Below are 16,849 nucleotides of genomic sequence, written 5' to 3'. Positions count from 1 at the left end.
TGAATGAATAAATGTCATGTTCACATGGAAGACAACATAGACAATACCAAACATCTCCTAAAACAATACAGCCTCTGCCAGCGGAAGGATGCCCAGCGCCACCCTCGCCAGCCTAGTACAAACCAGCGTCTTCAATAGTGACACACACAAACCCCACGGGCCAAACAAAGCCACCGTCATTTTCCTGCCCAGTAGCATCTGTAAACAAAAAGAAAACATCATTTGTTGACCCCAAACATATAAAAATACTATAACAAAATGAAATACAAATATATATTAGAATCTGTAAGTATTCTGTATAAAGAGATACTTTAGCGGTTAGCGTACAGCAAGAACAGAAACACAATACAACCAAGCCCTGGGTGGGCCACAGGCAAAATGAGACGCATCCCAGCTCCCCTGTATGGCAGAGGAGCTCCCATGGAGAGGACGTTTGTGGCAGAAACACATCCCCGTGGCGGTGGAGATGCCCTGGATGCCAGTGGTGAGCAGGGATGGTGACAGCACCTGCAGTGCTGGGTGTATCCAGTGGAGGTGCCTGGAGCCCGGCCACAGCTGGCAGTGCAGACCTGAAGCCAAAGTGCTGGAGTGGTGTGATGGAGAGACGCAGGACTGCAGCTCTGGGATGAGTCTGTCCGCCAGGGTGGTGTTTCACTGTCCAGCCATGTGCAGTGTCCCAGGGTGGGCCCCTACTATCCCTGGCCCCCACAGTTGTAGAGGTGATGCTGCTGTGGATGTTGGTGTGTGCAGTACCGTGGCAGGAGCTCCCTGTGTGCCCCTGCTCCCACACCAGCTCAGCACATGCCCTGGCACTGTGGGCTTTGGAGAGATACTGGGTATGGGCACTTGAGTCCAAGAGCTGGTGGGTCCTCCCCTGGAAGTGGCTCCACGCTTGCAGCTTCTTCAGCCTCTTCAACTTGGCATGCACAAGACTGAGTCCCCAGTGATGGGCATGACAAACCCACATCCCAGCTGTCCCAGCAGCCACCTGCTCCTGGGTCAGAGGGACATGGGGCACCTTCACCCAGCTGCAGGCTTGCTCCCTTAGGACACAGCCTGGAAAAAAGGGATTCCTGTGCTGCCCTCACAGCTCCCACCTCTGAGCAGAGCTACCTGGCTGAGCCAGGGGTATGTGGGGCCCTCTCCACAGGAATGGCACAGTGCTGTCCCCCATTCAGTGTGCCTGGCAGTGCCCTGGTCCTGCTCAAGCAGTGTGGCCCTGATGTGACCACAGTGGGTGCCCATGCACTGCAGAGCCATCCAGCATGTAAAGACCAGGGGTGTCACCAGAGGGTCAGGCTGGGGCCACAGAGCTGGGGACATTATCTGGGGTACTTTGGGCTCCAGCACCCTGAAGGGAGAGAGACCAGGGCTGCTAGAGGAGGGGATGGGAAACCTTATCTGGCCTCACCAGGACTGGAGGACAGTCACACAGCCCACTGCAAGCCATGGCTTGCCATAGATCACAAGGCTCTGCCATGCCAGGCCTCCCTCCTCTCCCAGGTGTTGGAAAAGCCCCCAGATCACTGGGCTGATGCAAGGGACAGGGCTGCCAGGGAGGGGACTCAGCCGGGATGCAGGCACTGCCCTCCATGGCTATGGGGCCTCACTGACAGGAGGCAGAGTGCCACAGGGAGAGGACAGGGCAGCTGGGCAGGGTGCCCACTCCATATCCACACATCTGTGTAGCTGCAGTTCTTAAAAAAATTCTCTATCTACACATTTGCTTTGTTTGTGGGGTTTTTTCCTTTTTTTTTTTCTTTTTTTTTTTTTTTTTTTTTTTTTTTTTTTTTCTTTTTTTCTGTTTCCATCCCAATCTTCTAGATGCACCAGCTCCACCCTCCACCTGGCTCCTCAGATGCAGCTGCAGTTCGGAACACCCAGAGAGCAGCACCATGCCCGCAGCGTAACGTGAGGTCCTTGGCTTGGGGGGGGTCTCCCCAGCAGCCCCCCGGCTCTGCAGGGCCGGTGGCTGCTCACAGGCACTGGCTGCAGCCACACTTGCTGGGCTTCTCCACCTCCTCCACGAAGGTTGCACCGTTGCTGCACTCAAAGGCGTATTTCCTGCGCCGGAGCCGCAGCCCAGTGCAGCAGCTGGCATCAGGGCCACCGCAGGTCCCCCGGCATTCCACCCAGGCCACCGGCCGCGTCGTCTGGCAGATGGCATAGCCCCGCTGCACCTGGTGGTAGTCCCGCACCGGCTCCCCACGGCACTCCGGCTCTGTGGGACAGCAATGGTCAGCTCAGTGGTGGGGCATGGGGCTGCCTTCCCTGGACACCCACCTCCTCAGCACCTACCCTGGTCACAGAGGGCCCCGGTGTAGCCATCGTGGCACTCGCAGGTGGGCTGGCCCCCTGGGGTGAGGTGGCAGTGGCCATGGATGCAGGGCTGGTGGCGGCAGGGGTCGGGTGGTTCGGCAGGCTGGTTGCAGAGCGCACCCTGGTAGCCCTCATGGCACTGGCAGCTGTAGGAGAGGGCATCAAGGGGCAGGCACAGCCCGTGCACACACCTGTGGGCACACAGTCATGTCAGGACCAGGTGGCACAGCGTGGCACCAGCACACACAGCCCACCAGCACCGAGCATGGCATGGCTCAGCACCAGCACGGTATTGCACTGTGGCTGGTACGGCACTGCCTGGTACAGCACAGCCATCATGGCACAGCACAGGAGTGACTCTGGCACGGCACCACCACAGAACAGCCTGGCACAGCTCAGTGCAAGTGGCATGGCAGGGCTTGTGACATGGCACCACTGATGGGACTGACACCACAGCACCAGGAACCAGCTACAGGGCAGGACGGGTGGGAGGCACGGGCAGGGCAGACAGTGGGGTCAGGGCACTCACTTGTGCCCCTGGCAGGGACCACCGCGGGGCTGGTCACAGTGGGGCCCGTCCCAGCCAGGCTCGCAGTGGCAGACGGGGCCCTGGGCGCCCAAGGGCTGGCAGATGCCGTGCAGGCAGTAGAGCTTGCGGCAGGGCTCACAGCCTGGCACCACCCCAGGCGTCATCCGCGTCTTGGTGAAGTCCTGCAGCTCATTGTTGATGTAGAGGTTACGGATGCATCCGTGGAAGCTGGTGCCATTGAGGAGCTGCCAGAGGCGGAAGGCAGCCGAGTTGACATCCACAGGCATTCCTGGAGAGAGGAGGACCATCAGTGTGCCCAGATGTCCCCCACCCCATGCCCTCCATCACCCGGTCCCTGTCCTACCTCCCACGTAGAGGGGAGCCTCACTGTTCAGCGTGTACTGCTTGCCCGAGTTGTCCATGGTCATGGGGCTGCCACCATCGATGGACAGGTTCACCATCTGGTCGAAGGTCACCAGCTCCACGGTGTGGAACTGCCCGTCATTGATGGTCTCAGCACTGGCAGGGATGGCTGGGTCACCAGGGACGCCCCCGGGCCGAAGCTATGGGGGTGGAGGTCCCCAGTGAGTGGAGAAGGGGTGCCAGGTACCTGTAGATGGCTGAGCTGGGGTGGGTGCCAGGGTCATAGCTGACCCTCACATGGCCCTGGTACAGCTCCACAGCCATGTGGTCGCTGTCACCATTGTACAGCAGGATGCCATTGCCTTCAGCCGTGGAGACCTGCCAGAGAGAGAGGTGGGAGCCCACATCCCTGGGGCAGACCCCCAGTGCCATCCCTCAATGCCCCCACGCCCCCCCAGCCCTCACCTGAAGGGTGATATTAGCCCGGGGCCAGTCTTGCAGGTCGGTGAACTGCAGGTACGTGTCACGGTCCACAAAATTGACGCTCAGCAGCTTCTCACATTTGGGGCCGCCGAAGCCAGGCAGGCACTGGCACAGGGCACGGGCACCCCGCTCCACACATGGGGCCCCGTTCTGGCATTCAGCTCGCTCACAGAGGCCAGCCTGGCCAGCGGCGTGGGGCGGCATCTCGCAGAGCTGGCCACTGTGGGGCCAAGGGTGCTGCTGGGCTGGGGGCTGAGAAAGAGCCCTACACCCTGCCCAATGCCCCATAGGGCTCTGACAGCACACCCCTGATTTGGGGTCCCTGGGGAGGCTCTCCCAGACACTGGCATCAGAGGGATGCCTGGGAGGGATGGAGGGATGGACAGTGGACGGAAGGATAGACAGACTGACTGACTTGGTAGCCAGGACTTGTCCCTTCCACACAGTGACACATAACCACCCCCACTACACCCCAGGTGTCCCATGTCTTCCTGGTGGTACCTGTAGCCCTCGGTGCAGAGGCAGGAGTAGCCATTCACCTCATCCAGACAGCGGGCGTTGTTCTGGCACCGGTGGTCCTGGCAGTCATCGAAGTCCTCGCTGCAGTTGCTCCCCACATAGCCGGGTGCACACTCACACCTGAGGCAGGCAGGGGGCTCGAGGCTGCCCCTTCCTTCCCCCTTGTACTGCTGGGTACCTGCTCCTCCCCTTGTAACCCACCTCTCTGTGCTCCCTCACTGCAGTCCCCAAAAAGCAAATCTACCCATCCCCAGACAGTCACAAAAAGTGGTTTGGAGAGGAGGGGGCTCACCTGGGCCCCTGGCTGGTGGAGATGCAGGTAGAGTCATGCTGGCAGGGGTTGAGCTCGTCTGAGCAGAAATTGAGTGGCTGCTCACAGAATTCCCCTACAAGGCAGAAGAGGGGTGCCCAGCAGCTCCAGGACCAGAGGAGCAGCCCCAGTCCCCATGGGGCAGACTCTGCTCCAGACAGAGCTGCCAAGCCCACAGCTTTCACCCCATGGGCACAGGGTTCTCCTCCCCCGGAGGCAGCGCCTGCCTGAGCCAGGCACTGAGGGCATCCCAGGGTGTGGGGGTTCAGCTGAGTTTACCCAAACTCAAGACAGCTGAGCCCAGAGGCCGTGGCTATGGGCATTGAGACAGCAGGCAGAGCTGCTATTTAGCCCTCCTGGGTGGGCAGAAGCACTGGGCACATTCCCACGCCAGGTCTGTGGCATTTGGAGATGGCTAGCCCCCACTCCAGGTACCTGTGTAGTGGGCAGGACAAAGGCAGGTGTAGTTGGTGGCACTGGGCACACAGGAGCCCCCATTCTCGCAGTTGTGCTCCTTGCAGGGGTTGCTGGTGGTGTGGCAGCTCAGGCCCTCGAAGCCCACCGGGCACAGGCATCTGCCACAGGGCAGGGGCAGTGTCAAGGAGGAAAACAAAATGGAACATTTAGGGGTGGCTCCCCCAAATTCCCAGCACAGGACCTTGGCAAAGAGCTGGGTTTGGTGTCCTCCCGCCGAACACTGGGCACAGGGGTGGGTGGCAGCACAGCCTGCCCGAGGATGCTGTGTTGCCACGACAACCAGCTGAGAGGCCTCTCAGCACAGGGAGGGGCTGCACAGCCCACCTCCTCACCCCCAGCCTGACAACTATTTTCAGCTCCTAATTGCAGCCTGATTCCCAGAATGGCCTAAAGTGTTCAGGGTTGTGTGAGGGCAAGGCAGCCCCTCAGGGAACAGCAGTGACTCCACAACCCCAGCAACCAGCCCCAGTCCCAAACCCCTCCATCTGCCCCTGCCTACTGCGGTGCTGGTACCCTCCTCTCCCCCAGTGACCTCAGCCTAGGAGCCTTTTGGGCAGGGGGGCATGGGGAAATGGAGTCAGACAACATGAGCTGCAGCTCCCATACAAGTGCAATATCCCAGCTATGTGCCCAAGGGAGCATGCAGGAAGCAAAGGAAGTATCAGAACTTCCCTCCATGGGATGTCAGGGTTCCATGTTACTGCCCAAACACCCACCTTTCATGGGTTCCTGTCCAGCACTCACCTGAACCCAGCTCCTTCTCCCTCCTGAGGCTGGCAGGTCCCCCCATTGGCACAGGGGTTGGAGGAGCAGCCACTCAGTGCCACCTCGCAGTCCCTGCCCTGGGGAAGGATGGAAAGGTGGGAGTGAGGAGGATGCCACAGCAGCTGCCCAGCTCTCCCCATCCCACTCAGCAGGATGCTGTGGCACACAGGGAGGGTAGGTGGTCCCACAGGCAGCAAGCCCCAGGGGCATGGCTCTGCTCCCTTGCCCTCTGCAGGGACATGTCCCCATGCACTGGGGACCCCTGGGACCAGGATACCTTGTAGCCACTGGGGCAAGTGCAGCGGTAGGAGCCAAGGGGGTCATTGTGGCAGGTGCCCTGGTTCTGACAGGGGCTGGAGAGGCAGGGGTTGCACTTGGCCTGGACGCTCAGGGCAGGTGGGCCTGTGGGATGGGAGGCACAGAGATGACCATCAGTGTGAGAAGTGACAGGGACATGTTCTTTTGTGAGCACCGAGGTGGGGGCAGAGCCTCTGGTGTTGCTGGGAGCAGAGCCTGTCCAAGGGGCTTTGCACCAGACAATGAGACAGCCACAGGTTTGCTCAGTCACCAGGGACGTGCCACCAGTCAGGTAAAGAGGATGGAAACAATCTGGTCCTCCTCCTCAGCAAGGCAGTTCAACAGAAAATCCTGGAGCCAGCCAGACTCACAAAGCATTGCTCTGCTGGGTGCCCAGAGGAGGGTATGGATAGACAGCATGGGCACATCTCACCTTGGCACTCAAATTTCTTGGCAGGGGTGGTGAGCAGCAGCTTTCCTTCCATGTCAGGGGGCCCAGCGCAGCGAGCAATGCCTGGCTCCTTGTACCCCGTCTTGACCCAGCTGGAGAGCCAGCGCAGGTTGCAGCTGCAGTACAGGGGGTTGGCCCCGATGGCTCTGCACAAGGAGAGGGGCAAAATTGCAACTGCTGCCACACAGAGGGAATTGGGCACAACTCTGTCACTTGACTGGGATGCCACATGGTGGGCAAACCAGTGCTCCTCCATTTCTGGACCCACCAGAGGTGCTGCCCACAATGGGAGGACTGGGACACACAGCCATGCTGTCCAGTTAGACCACCCTGCTGCCAGACCCACAGCCCATGCAGTGCTCCATGCTCTGCCCTGGGGCTCTGCTCCACAGCAGAGAAGGGTACAGAAGGAGTGGATGATGTGGGAGATGGAGGGCCTGGATGCCTATGAATCCTCCTTGAATGCAAAGGTCAGCAGCAATGGAGGGCTGGTGTGACCAACATGTGACAAAAGAAGGAGATGGCAGCCCAGAGGGCAGGCAGTAGGGACAGCAGATCTCCTGGGGCTGACTAACCTGCTCCTACAGCACCTGCAGCACCAGCTGTGACACAGCTCAGCCTGTGGGAACTGGCAGTGCCAGCCATCTGCAGTGAAGGTGCACAGCCAAGGGAAACTGGAGCAGAGCAAGCGGTGTTGCTTCCCAAAAAACAAGGAGGCCACCACTGGATATCAGGCTGCTCTTTTCAGACTGAAGCAACAGCCAGGAGCAGGCAGCTGGGAACAGCTTAGTTAGGAGACAGGGAGGGGACCAAAGACTGTGAGCAAAGTTAAACCCCGGCCCTGGGTGGTGGGTATAGGGCAGTGCTCCTGGGGTGCAGGCTCACTCGAAGAGGGCTGAAACACCACCACTGGCAGGATCCTTGGTAACCAACTGGGGGGCTGCTGCAGGGAAGTGCACTGGCAGAAGGCTAACAACATACTGGTGTGAGTCACAGCAGCCCCTGCCAACCCACAGCTGGGACACTACTTTGCATGGCTTCACCTAGGTCTTGGGAGACCACAGAGATCTAGTGGGTGGGAAAAGACCCCACACCACATCCACCTAAGACCATAGGGACATCCCAGCAGCACTGGGAGACTCAGCTGCACACCTGGATCTGAGCCTGAGCATGGGCAGCAGGTCACAGCACTATCCAACAAATGGTGGTGGCAAGTACCAGCCCAGAGAAGAGGGCAGAAGGCAGCTCTCACCCTCCAGGGGAGTCAAGCTCAGCCCAGTAGTTTTTAAGCATCTATGGAACATCCAGCCCTGAGCCCTGAGGAGTGAGAGGAGATACTCACAGGTGGGACAGGGAGGTGACATCGGCAAAGATGCCCTCAGGGAGGCTGGAAATGTCATTGCCATGGAGAGACCTGCAGAGAACAGAAGGTCCTGCAATGCCCATGGCTCCAAGGCGGGCAAAGGGCTGTGGCCCCATCCCAAAGGTCCAGGTGTGGGTGGCAGAGCTGGACCCCACCACATTGTCAGTTTTGCAAATGCACCATCTGTTCTGGGAGCAGATGAACCTTCCTGTGCTCCTCCTGCAGCCTCTACCCTGCCCAGATGCATGCACCCAGCTCCAGGTGGGCACAGGGGACACAGGGACATGGGCAGCAGCACAGAAGGGGACAAGCAGGGCTGTGAGCAGGGCTAAGGCTACTTACAGCAGCCGCAGGGAGCGGAGGCCCTCGAAGGCCAGCGGAGGGATGCACTGCAGGGAGTTGTAGCTGAGGATCCTGCGGGAGGGAAGCAGGCAACACAGCTGTGTGTGCTGCAAGAAACCCACCCTGGGCTACACGCTGTGCCTGCGTGAGCTCCCTCTCAAACCACAGCTTCTCCCAGGCATGGGTGGAGACTCTGCTGTGCCCAGCACCCCCAGTCTTCAGGGTCCCCTAGAACAGCCCGCACAGCCCCGCTGGGCTGCAGCCTCAGCTGCAGGGACCTCACTTACAGGGTGGTGAGCTGGCTCATGTTGGTGAAGGAGGAGTTGCTCAGGGAGCTGATCTTGTTGTTGCTCAGATCTCTGGAAAACAGAAACCCCAGGGCTTGGAGCCAGCTGGGCCCCATCCCCTGTCACTGCTCCCCTGCCTGCTCAGCTGCAATGGGGTGCAAACAGCACAGCACAGCTCCCAAGGGAACAGCAGGGCTGTCACAGAGGGCAATGGCAGCAATGCCACTTGTCCCTCTTCTATTCCATGCCTGGCCCCAAGTGGTGAGCAGCCAGAGGCTGAGCATCGCTGCCAGTCAGTTGTGTTCCAGAGCAGAGGGTGACACAGAGGGATGTCAGGGGTCCCCTCACACTGCCAGACCCCTCCTCAGCATCACACACCATGGAGACAGCCCCTGCCCCCACCCACAAATTCCAGCAGTGCCTCCAGCTGCATGGGCTCCTGCTCCTGGCTACTTACACAAGCTGCAGATACTTGAAGGTAGAGAGCTGCCCCGGGACCTGAGTGAACTGGTTTCCATCCAGGTAGCTGCAAGGGAGAACAAAAGCACCTTGGGGTGACTGAGAAGCAGGAGATCCCTCCCTCCTCCCCCTCTTTCTCCTGTGCACCACTATGGACTTCAGGCTGCAAGAAGCATCTCCAGCATAACCTCCCTCCTGCATCCAGGGCCCGAGGGGCTCTCAGGGGGCTCCTGGGCTGGCAGGGGAGCTAATGTGTGAGTGCATGAGCACACCTGGGTTTGCAGGCATGTCCCTGGGGACACTCTCCCAGCAGCCTGTGTGCAGGCACAGCGTGAACACATGCGATGGGAGCGTGGGAGGCTGTAACCGTTCCCAAGGCATGTGTGAGAATGTGAGAGATGGCGCAGGATGCAGAGAGAGGAGGAGTGTGCAAGACAGTGGAGGGGGCTGCGGGGGTGGTGTGCATATATATATATATATATATATATATGTATGTGTCCAACCAATGCCTGCACTCCCTGCACGCAGGACTTGCTGCCATCCCTCATCCCAGATGGGTACAGAGCCCCTTTCACAGCAATGGACATCACAGAGCCTGCACATCCAGCTCTGGCATGGCTGCAGGGATATCTCCCTGACACCCACACTGATGGGTGATGACCACAGGCAGACCCCACATCCCATTGCCCATGTGCTTGAGGCTGACGCTGCCAAGGCATCCCTGCAGCTGTGGTGAGAGGGGATGGCAAAGACAGGGTGTCCCTGTCCCTGCTGCTGATGGCAGGCTCCTGGGAACCACAGGGCCCTGAGCTGCATGGCTGTGCAGGGACCAAAGCTGCAGGGGCTAGTTGTCCCTCACTGTCCCCTCCCAAGGGCCAAAGACAAGGGTCTCAGCTGCTGGGTGACAACACCTCTTGCACAATACTCTTGACAGCCCTGAATAGTCAGAGATTCTTGCTGAGCCATTTGCTGGTGTTGGGACTCGACAGGATACCTTGGATGGGTGGGATCCTAATCCCACTAGCAGGCCAGGATGGGGGTGTGGGGAGGAGCCCAGGAGTGTCTGCCCTGACACAGCAACCCCACAGCAAAGGCCCCTCACCCAGAGCGGTAAAGGTTGAGGGAGGGTCAGGGGGAGAGCTTGGATACTCGCCCACTACTCACAGCTCTGTGACATTCTTGGGGATCCCCTTGGGCAGGGCCTTGAGGTGCTTGTTGCTGCAGCGGACAACCGTGTCGAGGCAGGTGCATTCCTGAGGGCACTGGGGCCGGGGGATGCAGGTGGTCTCCTCTTTACCTGCACCAGGCATGGAAAGCCACCAAGTCACCAAGGTCCAGTCCTTGGGCATTGTGTGAGGCCAGGTTCAATGCCTTGTGCCTGCCTAGGATGGCTCCCCTCCCATGCCAACCATCCTCCCCTGCCCCCAAAGCAAGGTGCTGCAGGCAATAGCAGTCAGGAGTTAGCAGTGCAGGAACTGCTCCTGCACCCAGAAATCCCCTGCCCCAATGGTGTGCATACAACCAGTCAGCTCCAGGCTGCTGATTTTCACCATTTTCATGCAAAAATGTGGTCACAGGGACAACACAGATAAGGGCATACAAGAAGCTCAGCCCTGAAAATCTTCCTGAAACCACCTCCTTCACCCTTTTCCCAGACACAGGTTAGATAGAGTAGAGCCTACGCTGAGCAGCCAGAGGAGCTGGCATCACTCCCTTTCCCTGCCATGATGCAGGAATCCTGTGGGAAAGGCATCCCTGGGACAACCGTACGCTATCTCGCACTGTTAGGAAAGGCGCAGGATGCAACCCTTCAGTTTTTGACGTGGTGGAGGAGGCAAAGCAGAAGAAAGGATGATTTGTTTGTAAATATTTTCCAGAGGGCTCAAAAGCTGCTCTAAAATTTTTTTAAATTATATAAAAAGAGGTTTTTCTCCCCACACACACTCCCCGTCTGCTCCATCTGCCCACCGCCAGCTCCGGTGCATGTGCAAGGCTGAGAAGGAAGGCAGGAAGGAGCAGGATGAATCCCAGTGTGCTTTGCCTACACACCTGCTCCTGTCAGCACCCAGGGCACAGCGTTTGCCAGCACCTACATACAAGAGCCCCAAGGTGCAATGGGTGCAAACTCCTCTTCTGGCTTCAGAGTGGATATCTGAGTGCCCAAGGGCTGGGTACCAGGAAGGGAAACTTTTGTATCATTAGGGGAGGATGTTCATGGCTATCACGGCTCATGACAGCCCCCTGAGTTATCGCCTTGCCACAGTCACATGCTGGCAGCAAGGATGGTGCTGGGACAAGGAGCACGGTGTCATCCTGGGAGGAGCAGCCTGGTCTCCCCTCACCCTTGGTGCTGCAGGGCCCATGAGTTACCTTCCTCACACCTGAAGTCAGGGAAAGCCACATCCTGGAGCGGGATCTGCCGGAGGAAGTCAGGGTTTTGGCACCGAGGGTTCCCTGTCACGATCTTCCTCTTGCGCAGCCAGTCCCCCAGCCAGGCCAGCTGGCAGTTGCAGTTGAAGGGGTTGGCGAGCAGGTTCCTGCACACGGGAAGGAGCACAAGGGCAGCACCTGAACAACCACCAAGGAGACCTGCAGCCCTCTGATGCAAGGCAGACAGGCTGGGGGCATCCCCCAGGGCCCAGGACATACAGGGTGGAGAGGGACTGCAGCGTGTCGAAGGCGCCTGGTGCGATTGTGCTGATCTGGTTGTCGTACAGGGAGAGCAGGCGGACGTTGCGCAGCCCTGTGAAGCTGTCGTTGTGGATACAGCTGATGCGGTTGTTCCTCAGCATCCTGCAGAGGGAAAAGAATAAGGGCACCTACAACACAGGCAGGCACCAGGGGGGAAACCCACCTCTAGCAGTGCTCAGGCTGTGCCCACCTCAGTGCTGGGCAGCAGAATGAGCCTGAGCAAGTCCCTGAGGAGCAAAAACCTGCCCCCCTAGCAATGGTTACAGCCAGCTGGTGGGAAAGGCATGCTGAGCTGGCCCTGCAAGGAGACGAGGAGTAAGGACATCCCCATCTGGGTGTGCAGGGAGGAGAGGGGACTCACAGTGTCCTCAGCCCGTCCAGGCCCCTGAACATGCCACTCCGCACAGACTCCAGCTGGTTGACGGTGAGGTGCAGCTCGTTGACAGAGGATGCCCCCTCAAATGCCCCATCCTCAATCTCCGACACCTTGTTGTTACTGAGGTTGCTGTGAAGAGGAAAAAGCAGGCTGGGATGAGGGCTCTGCCTTAACTTCATCCTGAACTCTGCCTCCCCCAGATCCCACTAAGCACCCTGTGATGCCCTCGGAGGACCCTCAGGTTGGGACATGGCCTCCATTTCACACACCAGTCCATCAGGACCCCCATGTGCCTCCCCAGCCCTCGGGCACTCCTGATATGACTGTGCCTGTCCAATACTCACATTTTCTTCAGATGTGGGAGTTTCTTGAAAATGCCAGTGGCCTCCAGGATGGAGATTTCATTGTTGTTCAGGCGCCTGGAATGGGCAGCAGGGAAAAGAGCTCAGGAGATGGCTGCAAAGTGCCTGGTACAGCCCAAACCCCAAGCCAACCTCCAGTGCCAGCAAGGTGCCTGCTGCACCAGGGAAGGCAGAGTGAGAGAGGAGATCCTTACAGCTCAGCTGTGGACTGCGGGATGCGATCTGGGATCTTGGTGAGTTTCAGGTTGGAGCACTCGACCACACCAGATTCACAGCGGCATTTCGGAGGGCAGATCACGTCACTGTTGCATTCACTGTTCAGCTGGTAATCCTCTGTTCCTGTGTGATGGTGAAGGCAGTGTGGGCTCCCACAGCAGAGGCACAGGGGACTACACCATCCCCATCTCCCTCTGATCCTCCCACATCCCCACCTGGTCTCATTTTCTTCCCCAGCTCCCCTCATTCCAGCCCCTGTACACATATTACTCTTCTCCATACCCAAAGCAGCTTAATTACAGATATTTGTCCTGGGTACGCGGGGCACTGCCTACCACCCTCCTGCAAACAGAGCCGGACTCTGGGGACACCAACAGCACAATGGGAGATGCCACAACACATCCTGGTAGCCAGCACGTGGGAAATGAAGAGTGGTTCTGCTGGGCCAGACCAGGCAGCCTGGCTGAAAGGGCACCATGCACACGCGTGGGACTCCTCTGCTCACCTGGGATGAAATACTGCTCCTTGGCTGCGGAAAAAATAGCACATCAGGCCTCTGAGCACACAGACAGCAGGCTGGGAGAGGGCCAAAGACAGGCACGCCACAGGGCGCCTGTGACAGGGCTGGGGACAGCTCTCACCCGAGCAGCGGAACTTCTTGCTCTTGATCTGGCCGATACGCTTGTTGGCCAAGCGCCGGGGGCTGGCACAGCGGGCTCCACTGGTCTCCACGGGGTTGGCACGGAGGAAATCTGCCAGCCACTTCAGGTTGCAGTCACAGATGAAAGGGTTCTGGGCCAGGTGCCTGTGCCAGGGACAGCAGGTGACACACTGCCAGGGACAGCGGGTGATCACCAGCTCCAGCCCTGGCGATGCTTTTCCCCCAGAGGCTTGCCTGCCCAGGCATGGGAGCTGGTGCGGACACTCACAGAGTCTGGATGGCCCGCAGGGAGGTGAATGTGCCTTTGGCCAGGCTCTGGATCTTGTTGTCATAAAGTGAGAGCAGTGAGAGGTTCTGCAGGTCCTGGAAGGCATCTGCCCGCACACAGTTGATCTTGTTGGCATTGAGAAGCCTGGCAGGGAGAGAGGGATGTGAGTCTGGGGACACCCCTTCCCTGCACCACAAGTGCGAGGGATCTCAGTCCTGCTTCCCTATGTCCCTGAAAGGCATCCCACATGGCCACTGGTGCCTTACAGCAGCTGCAGGGCAAAAAGTCCTCCGAAGACACCCTTAGGGAGGTCTGTGATCTTGTTGCCATATAGCACCCTGGGAAAGAAAGGCTGGTGTGAGAGAGATGGGGAGAGTGGTGTGGGCCATGGTTAAGGGGTACAGCATCCACCCCATCCCACCCTCACCAGTGTAGGCACTTACAAGGAATTCAGTGAGCGCAGCCCCTGGAAGGCGTCAGGGGCGATCTCCGAGATCTGGTTGTTGCTCAGGTCTCTGAAACCCAAAGGGAGAAGGTGGCCTGGTCCCCTCTTCACTTGTCCCATGTCCTCATCCTTCAGCTAGTTCCAGGGGACCACCCCCAACACCCAATATACAGAGCTGGGGTTATCCAAGACCCCCTCCCTGTGCTGCCATATGGGGCACCCGTGTCACAGCAGGTGCCCCATGTCTGTCAGCTCTCAGCAGGGTGAAGGGTGTTGGGGTTCAGGGTGAGCTGGCAGAGGCTGCACACTTACATCCTCCGCAGCTTCTTGTAGGGTGAGAAGGCTCCCGGAGGGATGGACTTGATGCCGTTGAGTTCCAGACGGCTGCAAAGAGAACAGGGAGAGATGAGGGGTCTAGGGCTGGCCAAGCCCCAGAACTCCACTGACAGAGCTGGGCCTGCAGGACCCCTAAGGCTGCAGTAAGTTACCCCATGAGAGTGGAGATATTCTGCCCAGAGACAACTTGCATCCTGTGGTTGGGGCTTTCTCCATCAGGAGAGGTGCCATGGGTGGGGGAACAATGGTGGCTAGGGTGGAGGAAGCATCTCTCCTCCCTGGTACCCCAGGTTTGGGGGTGCCTGCTGCCCCCACATGATTTGTGCACCGTCCCAGCAGGGGCTTTGCACCATAATTGGATTCCTCTAAGGAGATTATTTCTCTATTTACATTTTTAATGCAGATAAATCCAGGGCTAAATCTGGGCAGTGTGAGAGAAGGGCAAGGGAGCCCTGCCGCCCCACGGAGTGGCTGAGCTGCTGAAGACAGCTTTGCTCCTGTGTTCCCAGTGTCCAGAGCCACCCAGAGCTCAGTGGTGATGGTGTGGGACCATACTCACATCTCTGTCATGGTCTCGGGCAGGTTGGCGGGGATGGCCGTCAGCCCCTTGCCCCGACAGTCCACAATGCCGTTGCTGCAAGTGCACATGGCTGGGCAGGAGCCAGAGGACAAGCTGCAGAGCTGGGCATGTGCTGAGTCCGTTTGTCCTGCCAGGGAAGCAGCCAGCATTGGAATTGCGAAGAGCTGAGCCAGGCCAGTATGTGGCAGCACCCTGAAGAAGGGACCCTGGTGACAGCTCAGCATACAGGGACAGTTCATGGCACCCTTGAGCAGATGCATAAGCTCTTGGTGCACCCCAATCCCCTGGAAAAGCTCCAAAGGCACAGACTGATGTACTGTCACACTGATAGGGTGGCATTGTCCCCATGTAATCCCCACACCAAGGACTGTGCTGACCTGAGATGAACCCACAGCATGGGTTCATCTGAGCCTCTGAGCTGGGCCACAAGGCAGAGAGCGGAGATGGGCTGCACTGCTGGCACAAGCCTTGTCCCCCTGGCTCATATCCCTGCTCTGGCACCCACCACCTCCCCTGCCCCCTCACCGGAGCAGCTGAACTCGTTCTTTTGGATCTCAGCCACGTTGAGGCCACGAAGCTGGGCAGGAGCGGCGCACTGGGTGAAGAGCCCGATGGTGGGGCGCTGGCGCAGCCACTGTGAGAGCCAGGCCAGGTGGCAGTCGCAGAAGAGATGGTTGGAATGCAGGCGACTGCAGGCAGATGGATGGAGCAGTCAGCAGCCACAGGACAGCTTCTGTCCACCCCACTGCCCTCTAAAAGCCCCAGCCTGGCTCATCCCAAAGGCTGGGGGCATTCAGAGGGAGCTACAGAGGGGCCTAAGAGCATCTGTGACAGTCACCAATGCCACCTCTCTTGGCAGTACTTGAGAATGCTCTGCAGGCGTGTCCCTTCCATTCCCTTGCCATGGTGCTGTCCCAGCACTATTTAGCCAGCAGCACCAGCAGCAGACCTGGGGACATCCCACTCCAGCCTAGGAGATCACTCCCACCACCACCATGGCCCTGGCACTCACAATGTCCTCAGCTTGGGCATGTGGTTGAAGCTGGACACAGGAATTGAAGTGATATTGTTGTTATTCAGGGTCCTGCAGGAAGACAAAGAAGGGCGGGTCAGGGCAGACAGGCTGTAAACAGGAACATGAGATGGTCTAGGTGGCACTAAGCCCTGGGAGCAACCTAGAACAGGGTGAACGGATAGAGAGCTACTGGCTGGGGACAGCCTGAAGCCCCAGCAGGACTTGCTGTCCTTTCCAGGCTTCTCCTCTCCACAGCCAGTGGCACCCAGGTGGCCACCTGGGGCAATCGAGCCCTGGCACACAGCTCTGCAGCAGCTGTACCAGAACCCAGGTCAGCCCCTGCTCAAGTCCAGGGAGAAATGGCACGCTGGGGATGTCTCTGCAGCACCTCAGCGAGTGGGGACACCCAAGGACATCCTCATCCTGCATGGGGTTGCAGACTGGAAGCTCCAACCTGTCCCAAATCACTTACAGGACCTCCAGCCCCCTCAGGGCACGGAAAGCCCCATCCTCAATGCAGCTGATCTGGTTCTTGTCCAGTTGCCTGCAGAAGAAAGGGAAAAAAAGGGAGAATTGTTGGGACAGCCCAGGCAGAGAGCAATCAGTGCCCCTGATCACTTCTGCTGCCTGCTGCCACTGGGCCTGACCCCAAACTCCCTCATGCCCAACACTGCAAGGACTCACAGGTTCTTGAGGTCCGTGGCCCCACGAAATGCTTTCCTGGGGATGGCCTGGATGAAGTTCTCACTCAGGTCCCTGCAGAAGAAAGAGGCAGGAAGGCAAATGGGCGGTGCCTGCAAAGTGTGATGTCCCATGGGAGCAGGGCATCCACAGGCAGGGGCACACCCCAGCACTCAGTGATCCCTCAGGGACTTCAACAAACTGTAATTTGGCTTCAGGTCCTTGGCTGACCACTGTTCTGCTGGCTGTCCTGA

General features: G+C 58.7%; 1 protein-coding gene across 2 annotated transcripts in view; it reads right to left on the bottom strand.

Moving 5' to 3' along the window:
- SLIT1 (slit guidance ligand 1) overlaps nt 1–16,849 on the bottom strand; it is a 58,829-nt gene continuing 41,980 nt past the window's right edge. For both annotated transcript variants that reach the window (XM_015632466.2, XM_033515822.1), the window contains exons 5-37: nt 16,599–16,670; nt 16,387–16,458; nt 15,912–15,983; nt 15,425–15,588; nt 14,879–15,026; nt 14,296–14,367; nt 13,982–14,053; nt 13,805–13,876; nt 13,539–13,682; nt 13,251–13,414; nt 13,115–13,138; nt 12,588–12,732; nt 12,376–12,450; nt 12,017–12,160; nt 11,614–11,757; nt 11,335–11,501; nt 10,129–10,261; nt 8,963–9,031; nt 8,506–8,577; nt 8,219–8,290; nt 7,856–7,927; nt 6,496–6,659; nt 6,043–6,167; nt 5,745–5,842; nt 4,959–5,098; nt 4,506–4,599; nt 4,196–4,333; nt 3,677–3,914; nt 3,459–3,589; nt 3,213–3,367; nt 2,849–3,137; nt 2,299–2,510; nt 1–2,221 (exon numbers count right to left, since the gene is read on the bottom strand). In XM_015632466.2, the coding sequence (XP_015487952.1) occupies nt 1,977–2,221; nt 2,299–2,510; nt 2,849–3,137; nt 3,213–3,367; nt 3,459–3,589; nt 3,677–3,914; nt 4,196–4,333; nt 4,506–4,599; nt 4,959–5,098; nt 5,745–5,842; nt 6,043–6,167; nt 6,496–6,659; nt 7,856–7,927; nt 8,219–8,290; nt 8,506–8,577; nt 8,963–9,031; nt 10,129–10,261; nt 11,335–11,501; nt 11,614–11,757; nt 12,017–12,160; nt 12,376–12,450; nt 12,588–12,732; nt 13,115–13,138; nt 13,251–13,414; nt 13,539–13,682; nt 13,805–13,876; nt 13,982–14,053; nt 14,296–14,367; nt 14,879–15,026; nt 15,425–15,588; nt 15,912–15,983; nt 16,387–16,458; nt 16,599–16,670 (4,198 nt within the window). In that variant the 3' untranslated portion in view covers nt 1–1,976. The remainder of the gene's footprint in view (nt 2,222–2,298; nt 2,511–2,848; nt 3,138–3,212; nt 3,368–3,458; nt 3,590–3,676; nt 3,915–4,195; nt 4,334–4,505; nt 4,600–4,958; nt 5,099–5,744; nt 5,843–6,042; nt 6,168–6,495; nt 6,660–7,855; nt 7,928–8,218; nt 8,291–8,505; nt 8,578–8,962; nt 9,032–10,128; nt 10,262–11,334; nt 11,502–11,613; nt 11,758–12,016; nt 12,161–12,375; nt 12,451–12,587; nt 12,733–13,114; nt 13,139–13,250; nt 13,415–13,538; nt 13,683–13,804; nt 13,877–13,981; nt 14,054–14,295; nt 14,368–14,878; nt 15,027–15,424; nt 15,589–15,911; nt 15,984–16,386; nt 16,459–16,598; nt 16,671–16,849) is intronic.

This window comes from Parus major, chromosome 6 (genome assembly GCF_001522545.3).
Source record: "Parus major isolate Abel chromosome 6, Parus_major1.1, whole genome shotgun sequence".
Classification (NCBI taxonomy): Eukaryota; Metazoa; Chordata; class Aves; order Passeriformes; family Paridae; genus Parus; species Parus major.
Note: the sequence above shows the minus strand (reverse complement) of the source record. Positions and strands in the feature narration are given on the sequence as shown.